Consider the following 24,786-nt stretch of genomic DNA (forward strand, 5'->3'; position numbering starts at 1 on the left):
CACCCAGACTACAAAAAAAAAAAAAAAAAAAAAAAGCATCTGAAAAAAAAAAAGGAAAAAGAAAAAACTATCTCTTAATGAGCAACTACATGCCAAAAAACAAGTCTCCACAGACTAGTCATTTATGGCAGGGTACAGGGTACAGTTAAAGAAACAACAGGATGACAGTCGCTATCATGTGGCCAGAAACCAGTCCATCAGCAATCTGTTTCACGTGAGATCACTTTCTCTCAAGAGAATGCCTGTTCTTGGGGAGCATGACCCTGTTTTGGCAAAACCTCCCCAGGAATAATGGCCTGCTGGTCAATCTCGGAGGGCGAGCCCAGACCCGGCCTCTCCACAGGTACAGCAGCCCAGCGAGCACGGGGGAAGATTTCCAAGCCGACAGATGCGCGAACTGAAAAAGGAGGTCACGACGCTGAGAGAATAGATTTAACCCTCTGCTCGCTGGGAACCCAGAAGACTAAGGGGGAACGTGTTTTTCAATGATGCAGGCGTCGGTGGCGGGAAGGCCTGCGAAGTCTTGCCAGGGCTCCCTGCAGTCCTCAGATTCCGCCTGACTTCTGCAGACAGTCCGGCTCCCTCGCCAGGAAGAAATCGCTCCGCGGCTGCACGCAACACCTTCACCGTCTGAAACCTGCGATTCTCCGCATTTGGTTTCCTCCCGAGGCTCCTGCACACCGCACCGTGATTGACGCACCCGAGGGGACCGATTTTCCCTCGTCAAAAATACATCTCAAGCCTAACTTTCCAACACTCCCGCGACGCAACCCCTTCCCCTTTCCTCAGCGGCTCTGGCCCGCCCCTCGCTCCTCGGGCCGCGTCCCGGCTGGCGAGCCGGCGTGCGCACGAGGCTCCTCCGCGGGAGAGCCCGCGCCCCGGCCCGGGGCCTGTCGGGGGTTGCAGACAAAGAGGCTGCAGCGCCGCCGCGGCCGCCAGGACCGTCCCCACGGGGACAGCTCCACGCCCCCCGCCCCGGCTCCCGCGCCGCCGCCGCCGCCTCGCCTCACCGGTGGCTCCGGGGCCGGGCTCCTGCGCCCGCCGCTGCTGCAGCCCGACGAACAATGGCAGGAGGAGGCGCCGGCGTCCGAGGCTCGGGCCCTCTGCGGCTCGCGGGCCCGCCGGCTGCTGCTGGCTGACTGACTAAACGCACCAGCGGAGGGAGGGAGGGAGCGAGCGAGCGAGCAGGCGAGCGGCCCTGGCGCGCGCCCTCCCGCCTTCCCTCTGCGAGGCGAGGCCAGCCCGGCCCGCAGCCCGCCCGCCGGCCCGCGCCCCTCCCCCTCAGTTCGCCACAACATTGTAGTAAATTTCTATTGGGCCGCGCCGGAGGGAAGGAGGGGGCCGGGCCCGCGGCCCGTCCGCCCATTGGCTGAGGCCAACTTCTAGCTCCCCTTGTTCCCCACCCTCCCCTAGGCCGGTAAGGAGAGGAGAGGGGAACGAAAAAGAGAGAGGAAAAGGCAAGGGGCTGGCCGCGTGTGCGCACGCGCAAGTCGAACCCGGTCTGGAGCCGGGGTGTTCCGGGATCCCGCAGCACCCACGTGGGGCATGAGGCAGCTAGAGCCCTGGACGGTGAGGTCCTTTCCTCCTTCCAAGTAAGAGGCCGAGATTTGGAAGCCTCAGGGAAGTAACTCGCTTAGAGGCTGTAGCCAGGCTACCCCAACTGACTCCCCCTAAACGCTTAGTGACCTCGGGTAAGTCACTCAGCTTCTCTGTGCCTCAGTTTCCCCATCCACTAGTTTGACTGTCTCTAGGCGCCCTTCCAACCCTGACATTCGATGAGACTTTACCTCTCGTGCCAGCTGTGTAAGGCCTGAAATGGAAGCTAAGTGTTGAGACCACGCCAAGATTGAACCTGTCTTCTGCATTTAAGGATCTCCTAATTCCCCCCTGGCAATCTCAACATTATAAAGACCTAGCTTCCGAGGTCTGGTCTCCAGATGAACTGAGGGTTGCTCTGACAATTGCTTAGTGTGTCTTTATTTCCTTCCAGAAGTGTCAGAGACCCCTTGACCCTTCCTACTCCCTGCTAGGCTGGTCTGTGAACAGGCTTCGGACCCACAGTGCAGAAAGAAGGCTTTTGTTTTAAGCATGATACCTAGAAGGTAAGATAGGATCTGGTGTTCTATTTTAGAGATGAGGAAACTGAAGCAGAGAGACTTAGAACTGACAGGATAAGAAGCCAGGCCATCTGACAGCAGAGTCTGTAGACGCCAGCTAGACATTCCTGATATCTAATCACAGCCCCTTCACGATCCCAGCACAGCCTCTGGAAACAGATTGCCTGGGTTCAATTCTTAGTCTCCAGCCTTTTCTAATGGTTTGATTTTCATTTTTCTTTTATTTATTTATTTATTTGAGACGGAGTCTCGCTCTGTCACCAGGCTGGAGTGCGGTGCCGGAATCTCGGCTCACTGCAACCTCTGCCTCCCGGGTTCAAGCGATTCTCCTGCCTCAGCCTCCCGAGTAGCTGGGACTACAGGCGTGTACCACCACGCCCAGCTAATTTTTGTATTTTTAGTAGAGACGGGGTTTCACCGTGTTAGTCTCGATCTCCTGACCTCGTGATCCGCCCTTCTCGGCCTCCCAAAGTGCTGGGATTACAGGCTTGAGCCACCGCGCCCGGCCGTGCCTCATTTTTCAACACCATAAAAGGGGATAATATGTCCAAGTAGCTGGGACTCCCACCTATAGTGGGAGGCTGAGGTGGGAGGATTGCTCAAGCACAGGAGTTCAAGGCCACAGTGAGCTAGGATCATGCCATTCCACTCCAGCTTGGGCAACAGAGCAAGACTCCATCCCTAAAAACAAAAAACGAGGGTTGGGGGAGAGAGAAGGATAATAATAGTTCCCACCTCACAGAGTTACTGTAAGAATTAGGCCAGGCATGGTGGCTCATGCCTGTAATCCCAGAACTTTGGGAGGCTGAGGCAGGCGGATCACCTGAGGTCAGGAATTCGAGACCAGCCTGGCCAAATGGTGAAACCCCATCTCTACTAAAAATACAAAACTTAGCTGGGCCTGGTGGCAGGCGCCTGTAATCTCAGTTATTCTCGGAGGTTGAGGCAGGAGAATCACTTGAACCCAGGAGGTGGAGGTTGCAGAGAGCCGAGATCATGCCATTGAACTCCAGGTTGGGTGACAAGAGCAAGACTCCATCTCAAAAAAAAGAAAAAGGAAAAAAGAATTAAATGAGTTAAAATATGTAAAGGACTTAGAGCAGTGCCTAGCTCATAGTAAGATCTATGTGTGTTAATTATTATTACTATTCAGAGACTAAAATGTGGACTGAGAGGTGTGGAACTGGCAAATATAATAATATATTTGTTAAGCATGCAATTGTTGTCAGCACTGAGCTGAGCACGTTATGTAAATTGTCCGTTTGAAACATCATAAAACCCCTTGAAAACCACCTGACTATACCATCTAAAACAGCCTCCACTCAAACACCCTTATCCTGCTTTAATTTGCTTCATAGCACTTACCCTACTTGACTTTCTACTATATATTTATTATTTATTGTGCCTCTCAAATAAATTGCTGTAATCTAGACCCACTAGACTGCAAGCTCAGGAAGGCAGGGACTGTATCTGTATTCATCTCCCAGAACAGTATACGCTCAATAAATATTTGTTGAATGAGTTAATGAACATCCTCATTTTATATATAAGGAAACTGAGTCTTAGTGAGGTCAGGTGACTTGGCCAGGGTCATTCTGTGTATGAGGGGTGAAGCACCTGTTTTTTTTTGAGAAGGGGTTTCGCTCTTTTTGCCCAGGCTGGAGTGCAATGGCACGATCTCGGCTCACCTCACTGCAACCTCTGCCTCCCAGGTTCAAGCGATTCTCCTGCCTCAGCCTCGTGAGTAGCTGGGATTACAGGCATATGCCACCACGCCTGGCTAATTTTGTATTGTTAATAGAGACGGGGTTTCTCCATGTTGGTCAGGCTGGTCTCGAACCCCCAGCCTCAGGTGATCCACCCACTTCAGCATCCCAAAGTGCTGGGATTACAGGCATGAGCCACCACGCCTGGCCTCACCTGTTCTTAAATACTCTGGTCTCCTGCCTCAAGTCCTCAGGTTCAGCTGTGCTTTTTATTCAGAGTTCTAGTCCTACCACCTCTGTGCCTCAGGCTTCCTTCACCAATCAGACAGGAAAATCTGGTACCTTGAAGGATGAGTATAGAAGACCAATTACCAGTGGTTTACCATCTCCACCACCACCAAGTTATCCAGCAAATTCAGATTCATGAAAGCCCAGTATTCTCTATGCCATGAAGTGCTAGCCAATGGCACATCTAATTGGATGCAAAGAATATGTAGCATTTAATAATCCTTACTCTGCAAATAAGTAGAGGTCTCAGGCTAACAGCAAAAGGCTAGACACAAGGCAGGTATGAACTACTCTGAAATTCAGAGTGCCATGCAATAACACACCATAATCCATTGACTCAGGCTTTAGAATCTGAAAGACCTGAATTCCAGTGCTGGCTTTTAATTCTTAGCCTGGAGATGAAAGGGCTTTGTAAACTGTAAAGTACTATCCACACATGAGGAATTTTTGTTATTTTAGACACACATCTTCACTTGTTAGGCTAAGTGCCCAATCTCTGAGTGTTGCCAGGCCTATCACATAGGAAGATGTGGGGGTATAAGTAATGCCTAATATGAAGGTGGAAAAACTACCTTTACTCCTGGGCCCATCTGCCCTCTCAGACTTCTGCAAACCAGGTATCCAGTCCCAGCTCACCCTGCAGAGACTGCCATCAGGTACCAAGGGTAAAGGTCCCAAGCACCGTCTCTGAGGCTAATTTCCAAGGCAGAAACAGCTCTGCTCCATGCTCACATCTGGGTGGCAGCTGTGCTATGCCCCAAGCCCCAGGATGGGGTCCCTAAGGACCATCTCTATCTCGCCTGCCAGCTGAGCCCACCATTACCTCCCCACCCCCTACCCCTTGTGTTCCTTCCTAGGGAATACAGGCCCCGCTAGCTGCCTGTTAGCCCCTGGAGCAGTCAAGGGCAGTAAGCAAAAGAGAAAAAGAAAAAAAAAGACAGCGTGAAAGGGTCTTAATCCTTCCCCACTGCAAACTGAGCCCAAGCAAAAGCAAACACCAGCTGCACATAAGAGGGTGAAATTAGATGGTGAAATTAGGTGGTGACCAGTGGGGAAGGCCAGGGAGTGTAGATGAGGCCTCAGATGACCTCGTAGAGATGAGATTGGAAGAAAGTGGGGAGGGGCGGGGAAACCATACCCAAATCTGGGACGTGGGCGGATTAGGGACACAGCTGGCCTGAAGCCCTGTGTCTGTTGTGGAGGGTGGCAAGAGATTGAAGAGGGCTTTGAAAAGCTGGGCCCACCAACAAAGTGTTCTGAACAGTACTGTTGAATGAAAACTAGTCAAGCAATCCTCCCACCTTGGCCTCACAGAGTGCTGGGATTACAAGCGTGAGCCACTGCACCCGGCCTTATTTTTATTTTTTTATTTATTTTATTTTTTATTTATTTTTTCAAGAGATAGGGTCTCACTCTGTTGCCCAAGCTGGAGTGCAGCTGTGCAATTATAACTCACTGTAGCTTTGAACTCATGGGCTCAAGCAAACCACCCACCTCATCCTCCCAAGTAGCTGGGATTACAAGCACAGGCCACTGTACCTAGCTTCTTATTTGTGTACTTTTCAGTGTACATATATTAAGTCATATGAAATTGCTGATTTTATAGGTTAAAAATGATCAAATGTGAACAATTTCATATGTCTCAACCTAACGCTTTTTAAAAATTTATACCATATTATTTTAGGACTGACTTTTTTTTTTTTTTTTTGAGACGGAGTCTTACTCCATAGCCCAGGATGAGTGCAATGGCCCAGTCTTGGCTCACTGCAACCTCTGCCTTCCAGAATCAAGAGATTCTCCTGCCTCAGCCTGCAAAGTAGCTGGGATTACAGGTGCCCGCCACCACGCCCAGCTAATTTTTTTTTTTTGTATTTTTAGTAGAGACATGTGGGATAGGCTAGTATTGAACTCCTGACCTCTGGTGATCCGCCTGCCTCAGCCTCCCAAAGTGCTGGGATTACAGGCATGAGCCACCAGGCCCAGCCTAAAACTGACTTTTTTCATTTAACAATATGTTGTGAACATTTGTATCATCGTTTTTAACAATGCTAGCAAGCGGATATATCATAATTTAGTTAATCCTACTATTGGACATTGAGTTTGTTTCCCATTTTTCTCTCTTAAAAATGATATTTGGGCCAGGCATAGTGGCTCACGCCTGTAATCCCAGCACTTTGGGAGGCCGAGGCGGGTGGATCACGAGGTCAGGAGTGCGAGACCAGCCTGACCAACATGGTGAAACCCTGTCTCTACTAAAAATATGAAAATTAGCCAGGCGTGGTGGCACACGCCTGTAATCCCAGCTGCTCAGGAGGCTGAGACAGGAGAATGGCTTGAACCCAGGAGGCAGAGGTTGCAGCGAGACAAGATCACGCCACTGCACTCCAGCTTGGGCAACAGGGCAAGACTCTATCTCAAATAATAATAATAATAATAATAATAATAATAATAACTACTTTTTTTTTTTTTGAAACGGAGTCTCGCCCTGTAACCCAGGCTGGAGTGCAGTGGCACAATCTCGGCTTGCCGCAGCCTCTGCCTGCCAGGTTCAAGTGATTCTCCTGCCTCAGCCTCCCGAGCAGCTGGGATTACAGGCGCCCGCCGTCACACCCAGCTAATTTTCATGTGTTTTGTAGAGACGGGGCTTCTCTATCTTGGCCAGGCTGGTTTCGAACTCCTGACCTCAGGTGATCCGCCCGACTCGGCCTCCCAAAGTGCTAGGATTACAGGCGTGAGCCACCGTGCCCAGCCATAACAACTAGATTTATGAGGTATTTACTATGTGCCAGGCACACAGTAAGTACTTTTTAATCATTATTGCACTTAACTTCTTAACAGTAATACTTAGGCAATATTATTAGCCTCAAGTACAGTTGAAGAAACTACAGCTTAGATGAATTAGGGGCTGTGCAGGGGCTCACACCTATAATCCCAACACTTTGGGAGGCCAGGGTTGGAGGATTGCTTGAGGCCAGGAGTTCGAGATCAGTCTAGGCAACATAGTGAGACCTCATCTCTACAAAAAAAAATTAAAATTTTTAAAAAATCAGCCAATCTGGCACTAGCTTTGGAGTCTAGGAAAAAAAAACAATAGCCAAGCATGGTGGCACCTGCCTGTGGTCCCAGCTACTTGAGAGACTGAGGTGGGAGGATCACTGGAGCCTGGGAGGTCTAGGTTGCAGTGAGCCATGATCGCACTACCACACTTCATCACTTTGTGACAGAGCAAGACCCTGTCTCAAAAAAGAAAAAAAAGGCCAGGCACAGTGGCTCACTTGTTGTCAAGGAATGCCTTAACAACCATCCACCAGGTCCACTTTTACAATTTCAATCTTCTTCCCTCTGGCCCTTGTTTCTTGGCATGTCTGCACAGCAACCCCAATGCATAGGGGTAATGTAATCCCAGCGCTTTGGGAGGCTGAGGGAGGAGGATCACTTGAGCCCAGGAGTTTGAGACCAGCCTGGGTAACGGTGAGACCCCATCTCTATTGAAAAAAAAAGAAGGCCGGGTGCAGTGGCTCATGCCTGTAATCCCAGCACTTTGGGAGGCCGAGGCAGGTGGATCACCTGAGGTAGGGAGTTCGAGACCAGCCCATGACCAACATGGGGAAACCATGTCTATACTAAAAATACAAATATCAGCCGGGTGTGGTCACGGGCACCTGTAATCCCAGCTACTTGGGAGGCTGAGTAACAAGAATCGCTTGAACCCAGGAGGCGGACGTTGCAGTGAGCCAAGATCGCACCACTGTACTCCTGCCTGGGTGACAAGAGTGAGACTCCATCTCAAAAAAAAAAAAAAGGCCAGGCACGGTGGCTCACGCCTGTAATCCCAGCACTTTGGGAGGCAGAGGCAGGCAGATCATGAGGTCAGGAGATTGAGACCATCCTGGCTGACATGGTGAAACCCCGTCTCTACTGAAACTACAAAAAAATTAGCTGGGTGTGGTGGCGGGTGCCTGTAGTCCCAGCTACCTACTCAGGAGGCTGAGGCAGGAGAATGGCGTGAACCCGGGAGGCAGAGCTTGCAGTGAGCTGAGATCGCACTACTGCACTCCAGCCTGGGCAACAGAGCGAGACTCCATCTCAAAAAAAAAAAAAAAAGAAAAAAAAAGAAAAGTTAGGTGATTTGCCTAACATCGCAGCTTAAACTAGGTCTGTCTGATGCCACTGTCCTCTACTATGTACTGCTTTCAGGAAAGCACTCTCAGGAAAGCACTTTGGAAATGATGTGAATGAGTAATATTAATATCTGTCCCAAGACCTCAGGGAAAGGCTGTCCTGACTACTTCTGATAATAGCCCTGGGACATTCAGGGAGAGACCCACTGATCTGGCCTCCCATGACCCTCTCCAACCCTATTCTCTTACCAGCTGGAATGAGCCTAGTGACCCTGATCCAGCAAAGCCTCAGCTCACTCAGCCTTAACCCACTAATTCTCTCTTACTAGGGGAGGGAACCCTCAAGGCGTAGAGGGTTTTCCAAGAAACAGGCTCTGTACCACCTACTAGCTGACAGTCTTCTAAAACTGGTAAAGTCAGCCTGGCCCAACCCTCACTTGACAGAGGGACAGGGCAGAAGGGGAGATATAAGGAAGCAGGGGTATTGGGGGCACAGAAATTGCCAGGTTTGACTTGCTCCAAGACCCTCCAAAGCTGCTACTATAGGACAGGTTCTGAGCCGGCCAGCCAGCATTTGACTAACCTCAGTTTCCAAGACTTCCGGTGACTGGGAGCACTTTAGTGGGGAAGAAATTGAGAAATTGGGGCCACGCACAGTGGCTCACGCCTATAATCCCAACACTTTGGGAGGCCGAGGCAGGTGGATCAGTTGAGGCCAGGAGTTCGAGACCAGCCTGGCCAACATGGCGAAACCATATCTCTACTAAAAATACAGAAAATTAGCCGGGCGTGGTGGTGGGCGCCTGTAGTACCAGCTACTCTGGAGGCTGAGGCAGGAGAATCACTTGAACCTGGGAGGCAGAGGTTTCAGAGAGCCGAGATCGCGCCACTGCACTTCAGCCTGGGCAACAGAGCAAGACTCCGTCTCAAAAAAAAAAAAAAAAAGAAAGAAAGAAAAAGAAAGAGAGAAGTCATAAGAGAGACTGCAAATAAGTTGCAGCCTTAGTTCCACAATAAATTCGCTGTATGACTCCAGGCAAGTCACCTACCCTTCATCAGCTCAGCTGCCACAACAAAATGCCATAGATTCGGTGGCTTAAACACAGATATTTATTTTCTGACAGTTCTGGAGGCTGGAGTCAGATATCAGGCATGGCCAGGTTCTGGTGAGGGTGCTCTTCCTGGCTGGCAGATGGTCACCTTCTTGCTGTGTCCTTACATGGTGGGGAGACAGCAAGCTTTCTGGTTTTTTGTTTTTTTTTTTTTTTTGAGACATAGTCTTCCTCTGTCGCCCAGGCTGAGTGCAGTGGCGTGATCTCGGCTCACTGCAACCTCTACCTCCCGGGTTCAAGCGATTCTCCTGCCTCAGTTTCCCGAGTAGCTGGGATTACAGGCACGTACCACCAGGCCCGGCTGATTTTTGTATTTTTAGTAGAGAGGGGTTTTTGCCATGTTGGCTAGGCTGGTCTCAAACTCCCAACCTCAAGTGATCCACTTGCCTGGACCTCCCAAAGTGCTGGGATTCCAGACATGAGCCACTGCACCCAGCTGATGTCTCTTCTTTTTGAGACATAGTCTTGCTCTGTCGCCCAGGCTGGAGTGCAGTGGCGCAATCTCCCCTCACTGCAACCTCCATCTCCCGGGTTCTAGCTAGTCTCATGCCTCAGCCTCCCAAGTAGCTAGGATTATAGGCTCCCACCACCACGCCTGGCTAATTTTTTTTTTTTTTTTTTTCGAGACAGAGTCTCGTTCTGTCGCCCAGGCTGGAGTGCAGTGGCATGATCTCGGCTCACTGCAAGCTCCGCCTCCCAGGTTCATGCCATTCTCCTGCCTCAGCCTCCCAAGTAGCTGGGACTACAGGCGCCCCCCACCATGCCCAGCTAATTTTTTTGTATTTTTAGAGATGGGGTTTCACCGTGTTAGCCAGGATGGTCTCGATCTCCTGACCTCGTGATCCACCAGCCTTGGCCTCCCAAAGTGCTGGGATCACAGGCATGAGCCACCACGCCTGGCCAATTTTTTGTATTTTTAGTAGAGACAAGGTTTTACCATGTTGGCTAGGCTGGCCTCAAACTCCTGACCTCAGGTAATCCACCCGCCTCCGCCTCCCAAAGTACTGGGATTACAGCCATGAGCCACCGCGCCTGGCCTTGGTGTCTCTTCTTATAAGGGTACTAATACTGTCATGAGGGCCCCACCCTCATAATCTCATCTTATCCTAATTACTTCCCTGATTAATTACTCCATTTCCAAATGCCATTACCTTAGAGGTTAGAGCTTCAATATAAGAAAGGAAGAAGGGTCAAATGATGTGGAGAATGCAAAGGGTTCTGCAGATTACAAAGCCCCATACTACACTAAGTATGATTTTTATTTTAAATCTGCTAGCAACCAACCAGAAAGAATCCTCAACCTCAAGGTAAAAGCCTCCCTGGAAGTGGGGACACAGTGGTCCCACCTTTCTTCATCCATCACACATTTATTGGGCACTGGGGATCCTAGCATGAATGAGTCCAGTGGCTCTATAATAACAGCCATCATTATGATCCCACACTTGAGTGATGGCAAGAAAAAGTTTAAAAAAAAAAAAAAAAAAGCTGGGCCGGGCAAGGTGACTCACGCCTGTAATCTCAACACTTTGGGAGGGTGAGGCAGATGGATCACAAGGTCAGGAGTTCGAGACCAGCCTGGCCAAGATGGTGAAACCCTGTCTCTACTGAAAATACAAAAATTAGCCGGGTGCAGTGGTGGGTGCCTGTAATCCCAGCTACTCAGGAGGCTGAGGCAGGAGAATCGCTTGAACCCGGGAGGTGGAGGTTGCAGTGAGCCAAGATCACACCACTGCACTCCAGCCTGGGCAACAGAGTGAGACTCTGTCTCAAAAAACAAACAAACAACAACAAAAAAAAACTGGACTTTTGAGGCAGGCCGACCTTGGTTCAAATCAGAACTTCACCACTGAGATGCTATGCGAGTCCAGGCAATTCACTTCCCCTCCCTTCCTTTTCTATAAAGTGGAGCTAATATGTGCCAACCATTACACCAAGTGTTTTATATACAATATGTCACTGAACCTTCACAACACCCCCTTGAGGAAGATATGACTATAATTTCCATTGTACAGATGAAGAAATAGAGTCTCAGGCCAGGCATGGTGGCTCATGCCTGTAATCCCAGCACTTTGGGAGGCTGAGGTGGGCAGATCACCTGAAGATCAGGAGTTCAAGACCAGCCTGGCCAGTGAAACCTTGTCTCTACTAAAAATATAAAAATTAGCCGGGTGTGGCAGTGGGCCCCTCTAGTCCCAGCTACTCAAGAGGCTGAGGCAGGAGAATCGCTTGAACCCAGGAGGCGGAGGTTGCAGTGAGCTGAGATCACACCACTGCACTCCAGCCTGGGCAGCAGAGTGAGACCTTAGCTCAAAAAAAAAAAAAAAAAAAGAAAGAAAGAAAGAAAGAGAAAGAAAAAGAAAAGAAAAGAAAAAGAAATAGAATCTCAGATAAGTGAAAAACTTGTCCAAGATCACCCAGCTAGTAAGTATCAGAGTTAGAATTCAAACCCACATCTGCCTGGCCCTGTTGCTAGTATTCTTTTTACAGATTGCCTACATTTCCATGATGGTCATTATCATAATGCCAGCAAAGATGTGCAGAGTACCAGCTAAGTGCCTAAGTACTTTAACTGCATTCTCTTATTTAATTCTCACAACAACCCTGTAGAGTGGGTACTATTTTAGCCCCATTTTATTGCTTTGGGAACTGACGTCAGAGAGGTGAAGTGATTTGCCCAGTGTCACACAGCTAGGAAGGGGTATGGTTGGGAAGCCAGCTGTGTGTGAGTCCAGAACCCAACTCCTTGCTCAAGACACTATCTTGCCTCTCTTCCCTAGTGAGGTCAAGTAGGCATCTTTATCTCTGTTTGACAGGTGAGAAAGCTGAGGCCCAACAAGAGGCAGTGACATGCCTAAGAACACACAGCAAATCAGTAGCTACACAGCCACTTAAGCTCAGGCTCCTGAGTCTCAAACCCAGGATAATTTCCTCCACTTATAATCTTGAGCATCAGAAAATGCCCCTGTCCACTGGATATTTGGAAACCCTACACCTAGCTCCCCTGAAGGTGTGAGGAACCCCCTCTGTACCAGGCCAGGCATAGAGACCCAGGGGTGTTGTGGGAAAACATTGCAGGATACTGTCCGGGGAAAATAGCAGTTGAGCTGGTGACCCATGTGCCCCTAGCTTTGGGCACCTCTGTCTTGGTCTCCCTAAATCATGGACCCCAAGCTGGGAAGGGGAAAGTTCCAGAGGAAGCTGCTCCAAGCCTGGCTCCCAGTGTCTAGCACAGCTCTCTGCTATGATTTCTGCTGAAAAACAAAAAGCTCAATCCTCTAGGCCTAAGTGCTAATTACCAATAATGACATAATAACCATTGCGGACCCAACAGCCAAACAGCCCCAACTAGAAATTCTGCAAAGCTCAGGCTCCGGAACAAAAGATTTGGGCACTCCAATTGAAACTGATGCCCTGGCAGAAAATATCAGAAGCAATCAGAAGCAAAAGAGCCTCAGGGTTGACCCAGCTAAAGTATGATCTGACAAATGGAAAGGATGATGACCACTCACTTTTTCTCTCATTCACACATTTATTGAGATTCTACTGTGTGCTCAAAATATTCCTAGATCCAGAGAGAATAGGCTTCATATAGTCATCAGTTTACACCCCAAATATTTACTGAGCACTTCCTATGCACCACGCACTGTTCTAGGTACAAGGGATATAACGCTGAATAATATAGACAAAAATCACCATCATCATAGAGCTTACATTCCAATGGGGGGAGAGACAATAAACAAATAATAAAATACAGTATGTCAAAGAGTCATAAGTGCTATGGATAAAAATAAGCAGACAGTGCTAAGGTTAGAGGACAGAAAGGTGTTACAATTTTAAGTAAGAAGTCAGGAGGCTGGGTGCGGTGGCTCACACCTGTAATTCCAGTACTTTGGGAGGCTGAGGTGGGTGGATCACCAGAGGTCAGGAGTTCGAGACCAGCCTGGTCAACATGGCGAAACCCTGTCTCTACTAAAAATACAAAAATTAGATGGGTGTGGTGGCAGGTGCCTGTAATCCCAGCTACTCAGGAGGCTGAGACAGGAGAATCCCTTGAACCTGGGAGGCGGAGATTGCAGTGAGCCAAGATCGCACCACTGCACTCCAGCCTGGGCAACAGAGCAAGGCTCCATCTCAAAATAATAATAATAATAATATAAAAATAGGCCGAGTGCAGTGGCTCATGCCTGTAATCCCAACACTTTGGGAGGCTGAGGCTCGCGGATCATGAGGTCAAGAGATCGAGACCACCCTGGCCAACATGGTGAAACCCTGTCTCTACTAAAAATACAAAAATTAGCTGGACATGGTGGCGCACGCCTGTAGTCCCAGCTACTCAGGAGGCTGAGGCAGGAGAATCACTTGAACCCAGGAGGTGGAGGTTGTAGTGAGCCGAGATCATGCCACTGCACTCCAGCCTGGCGACAGAGCAAGACTCTGTCTCAAAAAGTAAATAAATAGCCGGGTGCAGTGGCTCACGCCTGTAATCCCAGCACTTTGGGAGGCCAAGGCAGGCGGATCACAAGGTCAGCAGATCGAGACTATCCTGGCTAACACAGTGAAACCCCATCTCTACTAAAAATACAAAAAATTAGCCGGGCTTGGTGGCAGGCGCCTATAATCCCAGCTACTCGGGAGGCTGAGGCAGGAGAATGGCATGAACCCAGGAGGCGGAGTTTGCAGTGAGCTGAGATCTCGCCACTGCACTCCAGCCTGGGTAACAGAGCGAGATTCCGTCTCAAAATAAATAAATAAATAAAAAGATAGGAAAGGTCTTATTGAGAAGGTGACATTTAAACAAAAAATTTAAAGAGATGAGAGAACAAGCTACAAAAGTGTTTGGGGGTAGAGTGTTCTGGGCCAAAGGACTAGCAAGTGCAAAGTCCCTGGGGTGGAAGTGTGCTTGACGGACTTGCCTGGGATCATGCCTCTAGTCATTAACAGCTGAGGGGCCTAGTGGGAAAGGAATCAGACACAGACAGACTAGTGCACTTAAACTCTCTTTAGCCTCAGGACAGCCCGGGAGGTAACATTTTGCCCGCTATTCTCACCATTTTACAAACAAAGGCATGAGACCAAGAGAAGAGAAGTAAATGATCCAGCCAGGCACAGTGGCTCATGCCTGTAATCCCAGCACTTTGGGAGGCTGAGAGGGGCAGATCACTTGAGGTCAGGAGTTCAAGACCAGCCTGGCCAACATGGTGAAACCCCATCTCTACTAAAAATGCAAAAATTAGCCTAGCATGGTGGTGCATGCTTGTATCCCCAGCTACTTGGGAGGCTGAGGTAGGAGGTTTGCTTGAACCTGGGAGGCAGAGGTTGCAGTAACCCGAGGTCATGCCACTGCACTCCAGCCTGGGTGATAGAAGGAGACTCCATCTCAAAAAAAAAAAAAAAGAAGAAGTAAATGATCCCACATCACACAGCTAGAATAGGCAGCTCTGTCTGACTCCACTTTTCTGCTGCTAGTCTCTGGCCTATCTGTGGAAACTCTAAATATTTATTGAATGAATGAATAACTCAATCAATCCTGTACATTTCTCAAGTCCTTCCTTCTCAATGAGCTCTTTTATGACTTCTTATTATCTCTACCGATCATAGAATAACGATGACAAAAACAACAATAATAATTCCAACATGTCTGTCAGCTACGGACTGAGTACTTCATACAAATTATTTAATTTAGCCCTTAAGTAATCCTATGAGAAGATGCTAATATTTTCCCCATGTTATAGGGGAAAAAACTGAAGCTCACTTAGGTAAAACAACTTGCTAGAGGTCTCACAGCTGGTAAGGGGTGAAGCTGGGATTTAAACCAAAGTCTCTCTGCTCACAAATCCCTACTTTTAATCCTGTAGTATTAGTAGAAACCTCTGACCTCAATCCATCTCCTTCCTTTTTTAAATCAGAAAATGAAGGCTCAGGAAGGGTAGGTAATTTGCCCAAGATCTCACAGTGTGGAGAGCTAGGAGGGCTGGTGTTCCTTCCACTCTACCATTTTTGGGGCTGTGAACCAGGTTTTCTCTTTTAGGCCTATTTCCCAGCATCTGTGGAAGTCTTCAAGTCATCCTAGCTCCCGAGGATGGTTCCAAGGAGTTCACAGTCCATCACTTTCCCCCCAGCCTAAGCCTGGATGGCATGGGGCCCTTCCTACTCTGCTTTTCTTGAGTGCCTGCAGTGGCATCATCGGAGGCTGCAGAAGGGAAACTGTCTTGGGTGGGGCTAGAATGTCCCAGGAAAGGGGGAAGAGGGGAGGGAAGCATAACAGATGCTGAGCCTCCTGCTTTAAAACTGGCTTATCAGGTGTCATTTGTTCAATAGAAATCATAGCAGATATTCCAAGTCCCTAGATCAGGAAGGGGAAGGGCAGAAGAAGTTTTTAAGAGGCAGCAGCTCTAACAGTAGCTTCCTGCCACTGAGGACTCACTAGGTGCTTTCTGTACATTATTGCCGATCCTTATGGTAAAATCAGTGCCACTCTACAGTGCAGAAAACTGAGGCTCAGAGAGGTAAAGTGACAGCCAAGGCCACTGCACCACATGCATCTATGAGACAGTGCACAGAGGGTCTGGAGACCTGGGCTTCTACTGTGTGATCTTGCACTGACAGACACTTGCTTTGATCTGAGGTCCGTGTCTGTTCCATAAGGGACTTGGTAGCTAGCGTCTGTTGCATGATCCAGAAGGCTGAGGGATCCAGCTCTACCCTGACCACTGGACCTCCAGAAATACTGAACATCACACTCTTCTTGCAAGCACCAGAAAAAAAGGGCTTCCTTATCCACTCCCAGAAGAAAAAAAAAATAAAGCTATCTATTTTCTAAATATGTGTCCTGTTTCAAGGCTGCTGCTGGCTTTGGCCTCCAGCCAGGGCAGGGCATCTAGTGCAGGGGGTGGGAGAGTGCCCAGGCCTCAGGACTGAGAATCCTGGGGCCCAAGGCCAAGGTGGGCAAGGGGCAGGAGGGGAGCCAGCTTGGCAGTGGGCCAGCACCCCTCTGAAGACTTGGGCTTGTTTCTTAATCTTTTCCTTCCTTTCTTGGCTAGAATGGGCTGCCAGGAGAGGTAAAGGGGAAGCAGTGGGTGGGGCCAAGGAGATTGAGGAGTCTAAATAATGATGGCTTAATTAGCTCCTGTTTATGGGTGCCCAATACATACAGACACTGGGCCAGGCCATTTGTGAAGATTATCTCATTGAAGCCTCCGCCCTTCTCTGGGAGGAAAGCCTGCTGTTCCCACTTCACTGAGGTGGAAACTGAGATAGACAGGGTATGTGAGTGACTGGAGGCCACATGGCTTTTCAGTGGCAGGGCTGGCAGGGCAGCCAGGTTATTGACTCCTGAGAGAGGCAGCCACTTGATCTGGCTGGGGTGGTGGCGATGAGGGGAGAAGGTGGGAACTCAAGGGGAGGAGCAGCATGGGAAGGCCCTGGTTGTCTCTCTGAGCAGAACAGGCAGTTGTGAGGGTGCAGGAAGGAGAGGGGAGCCAGTGACATCCCCAAAGGTCTGCCTGACATGGGCCCTACTTCCCTGACCAGCCTCATCTCCTGTCACTGCCAGCCTTTCCCTTTGTGCTCCAGCCACACCAACAACAGTGCTCATCTATCCTGAGCACAGTATGCAGGCTTGAGCCTTTGCACATGCCATTCCCTGTACCTGGAAAGTTGTTCCTGCCATTGCCTACCTAGAGAGCTCTTACGCATCCTTCAAAGCCCAACTTAGCTCTTTTCCCCTTGATGCCCCTGAGTTAACCACCTGCTCCCCTGGGCTCACTCTGCACATGGCAGTTCGTCCTTAAGGAGCAGGAACACTGAGTGAGTCACCTTTGTGCCCCCAGAACCTAGCCCGTCAGCTCTCAATAAATGTTTACTGTCTGTAGTTGTATTTTATCACTGAATCTTCGAGGCAAGCAAAACAGGTTTTCTTATTCTCACTTTCAAGGCAAGGAAAAGGAGGGCAAGAGAGAGGGAGTGATGGGAGTGCCTTCTTTCTTTCCTTCCTTTCCTTCCCTTCCTTTCTTCCCTTCCCTCCTGTCCCCTCCCCTCCCCTCCCCTCCTCTCCCCTCCTCTCCCCTCCCCTCCCCTTCCCTTCCCTTCCCTTCCCTCCCCATCCCTTCCGTTCCTACCTTCCTACCTACCTACCTACCTACCTACAGGGGTTTCACTTTGTCACCCAGGCTGGAGTATAATGGTGCAATCACAGCTCACTGCAGCCTTAACCTCCTGGGCTCAAGGGATCCTCCCACCTCAGCCTCCCAAGTAGCTGGAATGACAGGCACATGCACAATGCCCAGCTGATTTTTGTATTTTTTTTTGTAGAGATGGGGTTGCTTCATGTTCCCTAGGCTTGTGTTGAACTCCTGGGCACAAGTGATCCTCCTGCCTCAGCCTCCTAAAATGTTGGGATTACGGGTGTGAGCCACCAGGCCTGGTGATTCCTGAGGTGGCACAGACACTCAGTAACACTGGTAGGTCTAGAACCCAGGGCTTTTCTGCACCACACAGCTCCTGCCTGGCCCCCACCCCAAAGAGGTCTCATCCCGACCAGACCTACCAGGGTCACCACAAGGGACCCCTGAGATAGGAGTGGGTACCCTGGGCCCTGGTGGCCACAGGCCTTGCCCCAGTGTCCAGCTCAGACATAGCTGCTGCCTGGGAAACTGAGGGGAAAGGTAGTGAGAGCAGCTGAATGGCTTTTACCCTCAACCCAGCTCTGCCTCCTCCTCCCAGATATGTCCCTCAGCCAGAGACCCCAGTGGGCCCCATTGGCCCCAGGCCCCAAGATCTCCCTCTGGCCCTCTCCTCTCCTCTCTGGCCACTGCAGTTCATTATCACGCCCTGCTGGCTCTGCCTCCTAAACAGACTTCACATCGCCCACTGCTCCTCATCCCATGGCACAGTCCCCAGCCCAAGATCTCGGCATCTCTCACCTGGACAGTTCCTCCTGCCCCTGTCCCTGCCCCTCCCTGCTTACTATCCAGTGACTCCCCATTGCCATAGGTCAAGTCCTCATTCATTGTCTTGAGCCTGTCTCTTCAGCTGCATTCCCCCAAGTGCAGGCAGTTGTGTACCTTGGCACATGCTGTTCCTTCCACTAGGAATGTCTTTTTTCCTGCCCTTTGCATAAGAACACCTATTCAATAAAGGTGGAGTTGGTGATTTCTGCATCTTCTTCCCAACTAGACTCCGAGCTCCCGGTGGGGAAGGTGGGGAAGGACTACACAGATTCATCTCTGGGCCCCATGCCCAGCACAGGGCCTGACACAGAGGAAAAGCAGATGACTAGAAAAGGGAGGTACATTCTTACTTCCATGAGGCCACCTCCCTCCCTTCACATGCCTTCAGGAGTCTGTCAGACTAGGCTGCTATCCACCACCTGTCCCCAGAAGTTCCCTCCCAGACCTGGTCTCTTTTGTCTCAAGAGGGACATCTTTATAATCCCCAAATAATATTCATAATTATAATAATAACAATAACCATTGCTACTATTTGTTGAATGCTCACCATGTGCCTCACTATTTAATCCTCACAAGAAGCCTAAGAGGTAGGTAGGTTCTTTTATTTTCCCCATTTTACAGGTAAGAAAACTGAGGCTCCAAGAGGTTAGATATCTTGCCTAAGGTCACACAACTGGTAAACAATAGATGCAAGATGCAAAGTCAGGCCTGTCTGACCCTCAAGCGCCAAGCTGTCCAGCCTTCTCCTGTTTTCTATTATCTTTTCTCTTTAAAACTCTTACAGCAGCAGGCCTGGGTGGGGGTGCAGTGTGTGTGCATGAATTTATTTATCCGACAAACACGTCAGTAGCTCCCACCAGCCGTGTACTGGTCATGGGAGATGGATAAAGAGAATTCAGATGTACACTCTACCTCCTTGGGAGAAATATGAGAGTTTCACACTAAGAATTTGGGCCTTAGGGCCGGGCGTGGTGGCTCACACCTATAATCCCAGCACTTTGAGAGGCTGAGGCAGGTTGATCACCTGAGGTCAGGAGTTCGAGACCAGCCTGACAAATACAGTGAAACCCCATCTACTAAAAATACAAATATTAGCCAAGAATGGTGGTGCACGCCTGTAGTCCCAGCTACTTGGGAGGTTGAGACAGGAGAATTGCTTGAACCCAGGAGGTGGAGGTTGCAGTGAGCCGAGATGGCACCACTGCACTCCAGCCTGGGTGACAGAGTGAGACTCCATCCAAAAATAATAATAATAATAATTTGGGCCCTGGAGTGAGCAGGCTTGGGTCTGAGCCCCAGCTGTACCCCTAAAGAACTGTGGGATTCTGGGTGACTCACTTGACTTACCCAGTGCCGTGAAGCGGGTATAATAATGCCTGCTTCAGAGGGTCTCCTAGGTCACTGGGAGGAATGCATGAGATAATGTGTCTAAAGTAGCACATAACCAGCCCAGCCCATAAGAAATAGCCAATAAATGGCAATAATACACATGATGACTAGCGAGTCCCAGGCTCCCTGGGCCACAGTGGGATGTAATTCTTCAGGGCCCTCCCTAGAGTCACCTCAGCCAGAGCCAAATAGCATTATGGATAATAATGCCTAATCCACCTATTTTCTAATTAAACAATTCTTCAAGGGAGTTGTCTTTTAATAACCCTACTTTACAGGTAAGGCAACCGAGGCAGAGAAGGGGTTACAGAACCAAGTCACACAGCGAGAGTGGCTGAGCTGGAACCTCCACTCAGCTCCTCCCACACCAGGCAGAGCCCAGCCCTTATCCCAGGGCCCTGGCCAGTCTGCTTGGAAGTTCAGGGGCTCCTTGGATTCCAGTCCCAGCTGGGTGAGCAGTTAAAAGTAGGAGAAAAGAGCCAGAAAGAGGAACACATAGTCCCCTCCCAGAATCCCAGAATGAGCCCAGGGCTGGGAAGTTACCAAATGGGGCCCTGTGTGGGCTCTTCTCATCAACTCCTTCCCACACCTATGCGGGGAAAGTGTTGTGATATGTATATCACAGATGAGGTCTCCAAGACTCAGGGAAGAGCATGCCTTGTCCAGGGTCACACCTGGACAAGGAAAAGTGGCAGTACTAGAAGGCAGAGTCCCTCCCCATCCCTCCCATTTCTGCCCCAGATCTTCCCAGCTGCCTCTCTCTTCTGATGAAAACTAGAGGCTCTGTCACTCCCTCTCCAGGAAGTCCAGTTGCCAGGCCCCTCTCTGTGCTGATTGATACATGCTTGGTACTTGGCCCCTTACTAAGTTCAGAAGACCCAGAGCTCACTTTACCAGAGCCCTGATCCCCAAGAAAGTCACAGTCTATTGAGCAAATAGGGGATTCACATTCACTGAGCCCCTATCATGCTGGGCCCTTTATATCCATTAGCCATTTAATCCAATACAAAGCACATTGATAGGTATACCATAAACAGTCAATAAATATCTTCATTCCTTTGGAAACATTCAGTGAGCACCTACTACGTGCTACTATACCCTAGGCGCTGGAGATACAGCACCTGGTGAACAGATGAACAAAAATCCCTGCCCTTGTGGGGCTTACATGAATAAAAGAACAAATATACTTGTGTCCCATAAGTATTCATATTCTTATTTTGCAGATGTGAAACTGAGATGCAAAGAATCACCCACCTGTATGCAACAGAAAAAGGATTCTATTCCAGCCCAGTCTGCCCCAAAGACCTTTGCTTTTGTATCATGTGACCAAAAAATCAGCACCCAGTGTGTTTAATTGGTAGGCCCTGCTTATGGTAGGATCCTAAAATCACAGAGTGCCCTCTCTCAACATTTCCACCCCTACCCCCGGGCCTCTCTTTACGCCTCCCAGTGGCCTCAGAGCCACAGGACATGCATTAAAATCAGCTCATGTGGCAGTCATTAAGTCAAACCATTACTCACCCAGAAGCAGCCGTCGGGGGGTCACGCAGCCAGTCCAAGAGAGGCCGTGGAGCCATCACCGCAGTGGCACATGGAAGCAAAGGACAGCAGTGAGACACACAGCACAGCCAAAGAAAAAGCCCTTTGGGGCCCCTTCTTCAGCCAGGGCCTGAACCAGGAGGGAACCCTGCCCTCCCTCTGCCTCTGGGGTCTTGCTGGGGCAGACGCCCTAGTCAGCAATAATCTGATAATCCACCCTCAGCTCATCAGGCCTCCAGGGCCCAGCCCACTAGAGGCAGCAGCGTCCCTGTGAACAAACATTAACTGAGCACCTGCTGTGTGCCAGGTGTTGGGGATACAGCCTGAAGAAGACAGACATGGCCCCTGTACTTATGGAGCTTACAATGCAGTGAGGAGACAATCATGTAAATAACTACTGAATTACAACTGTGATGATTGTGTCAAGGAGGAGACTTTAAGAACCTGGGCCAGCCGGGCACGGTGCCTCACACCTATAATCCCAGCACTTTGGGAGGCTGAGGTGGGAGTTTTGCTTGAGCTCAGGAGTTCAAGACCAGCCTAGGCAACATGGGGAAACCCCATCTCTACAAAAAATACGAAAATTAGGTGGGTGTGGTGGAGTCCCACCTACTCAGGAGGCTTAGGTAGGAGGCTCCCTTGAGCCCAGGAGGTCAAGGCTGAAGTGAGCCGTGATCACCCCATTGTATTCTAACCTGGGCGACAGAGTGAGACCCTATCTCAGAATAAAAGAACCTGACACTTGTAATCCCAGCACTTTGGGAGGCCGAGGCAGGCAAATCACTTGAAGCCAGGAGTTTGAGACCAGCCTGGCCAACATGGTGAAACTCCGTCTCTCCAAAAATACAAAATTAGCCTGGCATGGTGGTGGGTGCCTATAATCCCAGCTACTCAGGAGGCTAAGGCACAAGAATTGCTTGAACCTGGGAGGCAGAGGTTGCAGTGAGCCAAGATCGCACCACTACACTCCAGCCTGGACAACAGAGTAAGATTCTGTCTCAAAAAAAAAAGAACCTGGGAAAATCCTGACTTCACTATTTATGGCTCTACCTTTTGTGACATTGGGGCCATTTGTTTTGTTTTGTTTTGTTTATTTGTTTGTTTGTTTGAGACAGAGTTTCCCTCTTGTTGCCCAGGCTGGAGTGCAACGGCGCAACCTCCGCCTCCTTGGTTCAAGCGATTCTCCTGTCTCAGCCTCCCAAGTAGCTGGGATTATACGCGCATGCCACCGTGTATTTTTGTATTTTTAGTAGAGATGGGGTTTCATCATATTAGTCAGGCTGGTCTCAAACTCCTGACCTCAGGTGATCTGCCCACCTCGGCCTCCCAAAGTGCTGGGATTATAGGCTTGAGCCACCACGCCTGGCCTCGTTTTTACTTGTCTATGCCTCATTTATTCATCTGCAAACTGGAGATAGTATTAGTATCCACCTCACAGGGTTGATGTGAGGATTAACATGGGTCAATACATGTAACACGTCTGGAAGGATGCTTGGCACACAGTAAACCATTCAGAAGCGTTTGCTACTATCATTACAGGGGCTGTCGGCATGGGTTTTGGAGGCACCCAGCATGGGTGAGGGGTACCACCTACCTGACAAAGTTGCTGTAGGGGGTTAATGATACAATGAGAGGTGAAGTTGAGTACAATGCCTGGTACCGGCAACTGTGCAATAAATGGTGGTGTTATTCTTTTTTTTTTTTTTTTTTTTTTTTTTTGAGATGGAGTCTTGTTCTTATTGCCCAGGCTGGAGTGCAGTGGCACGATCTTGGCTCACTGCAACCTCCGCCTCCTCGGTTCAAGTGATTCTCCTGCCTCAGCATCCCGAGTAGCTGGGATTATAGACGCCTGCCACCAACCATGCCCAGCTAATTTTTTGTATTTTTAGTAGAGACGGGGTTTCACCGTGTTAGCCAGGCTGTGTCGAACTCCTGATCTCAGGTGACCCGCCCACCTTGGCCTCCCAAAATGCTGGGATTACAGGTGTGAGCCACCATGCCCGGCCGGTGGCGTTATTCTTAGGGCTTCTCTCCAGCACAACTCCTGGATAAAGCATCTCAACAGAGGAGCTGTCAGAAATGCTCCCACCACCACAAACACAAACCCGGAACTGCAGCTTTGGACTGAAAAATGACCAGCAACCACATTCTCACCTGATTTTACAAATGCCTCATCTCCTTTAACCTTCACAACAACCCAGGAAGTGGACAAAGGAGAAATTGTTACTATTCCCACTTTAAAGATGAGGACAGTTAGGTGAAGGGACTCTCGTGTGTCCTCAGGGGTGCCACTTCACACCTCCAAGCCTAGTTAAGTGGCCAACCAGGATTCTAGCTCATATCTGCCTGGATTTTGTTCTCTGGGTTTTCCCTTGGTTTATTTCCCTTCAGTCTCTGGGGTACTGGCTGAACAGCCCCAGACAAGCCTTTGAACCTCTCCAACCTCAGTCTCTTCCTCTGAAATAGCTATCAAACAGCTGGCCCAAGATCCAAGATGTTCCTGACCCAAACTCTTCCTTCACAGACTCAGTCACTGTCACTCCAAGCCCTCCTCTAACCCTTTATCCTATTGCTGACCTCAGCCACTAACCCAGGGGTCAAGGAGTGTCTACACTCATTTAAGTCCATGCTTTACAGATGAGGCAACTGAGGTCCAAAGTTGGCCACATACCCAAGGTTGCCTTTCAGTGCCCAGTCTTGCACCTGGGCAGTAGCTGGGTGGGGCTGCCCCTCTGGGGAAACCCCTAGTGGGCCCTGGCTGACCTGGAGGTTGCTCCCTCTGCCCCTTTCTCTCTATGCTGGCCCCAGGGGCCACCCAACAGAGGCAGCACAGCTTGTTCCCCAGTTCCCCAGCCTCAAGATCCCAGAGCTCAGAGCTTGCTCCAGCAGGGGTCAAACAGTTCCACAGGTAAGGGCTGAGCAATGTGGGCACCTCAGTACCCGTGGGGTGGAGGCTCCCACTCTTAGTTAGGTCTGGGCTTTGGAGTTGAACCTAAGTTCAAATCCCAGCTCGGCCACTTCCCAGCTTTGTGACTTTGGTCAAGTCTGTTCAGCTCCCTAAACTCCTGCAAAACAACGATAATATTTCCCTCATGAGATTGTAAGGATTGAATGAGTTAATGCAGCATATTAAAGGCTTAGAACAGAATGCTGTGCATAGTAAGTGCTTAACAGGCAGTGGCTGTAATTATGATTAGAGAACACAGGCCAAGAACAGGACTTGTGGGCCCGTCATACTCAGCCTTCATCTTGCTCCATCCTATCCCCTCACATGGGGTGAGAGTAGGGGGTAGACTAAGTCCCAAACTAGGTCCCGAGGCTATAGTAATAGGCGCTGGAAGACTCATAGAGACTTTAGACTTATCTCCCCTACTCATTTCACAGAAAGGGAAACTGAAACCCAGGGAGCAAAGTGACTAGCCTGCAGACTATAAAGGAGTGGAATCCCACTCCCTTTAATAAATATCAGAATCAGCCAGGCACGGTGGCTCACGCCTGTAATCCCAGCACTTTGGGAGGCCGAGGTGGGCAGATCACCTGAGGTCAGGAGTTCGAGACCACCCTGG

At 49.7% G+C, this 24,786-nt stretch overlaps 1 protein-coding gene across 50 annotated transcripts in view; it reads right to left on the bottom strand.

The window, feature by feature from the left end:
- EPB41 (erythrocyte membrane protein band 4.1) overlaps positions 1-24,786 on the bottom strand; it is a 231,999-nt gene that overhangs the window by 203,867 nt on the left and 3,346 nt on the right. For 6 of the 50 annotated variants that reach the window (XM_063783587.1, XM_063783599.1, XM_063783592.1 and 3 more), the window contains exon 1: positions 1,011-1,263. The exons of 12 other annotated variants lie outside the window; for them this stretch is intronic. Coding sequence is in view for 1 of the 38 variants with exons in the window: in XM_063783622.1 (XP_063639692.1) it covers positions 21,203-21,258 (56 nt within the window). In the remaining 37 variants the exon portion in view is untranslated. Of the gene's footprint in view, positions 1-1,010; positions 1,266-4,037; positions 4,135-21,202; positions 21,337-24,786 lie in introns of those variants that run through there. 32 more of the 50 variants (XM_054664792.2, XM_016957539.4, XM_054664823.2 and 29 more) reach the window with 10 other exon arrangements.

The sequence above is a fragment of the Pan troglodytes genome, chromosome 1 (genome assembly GCF_028858775.2).
Source record: "Pan troglodytes isolate AG18354 chromosome 1, NHGRI_mPanTro3-v2.0_pri, whole genome shotgun sequence".
Taxonomy (NCBI): domain Eukaryota; kingdom Metazoa; phylum Chordata; class Mammalia; order Primates; family Hominidae; genus Pan; species Pan troglodytes.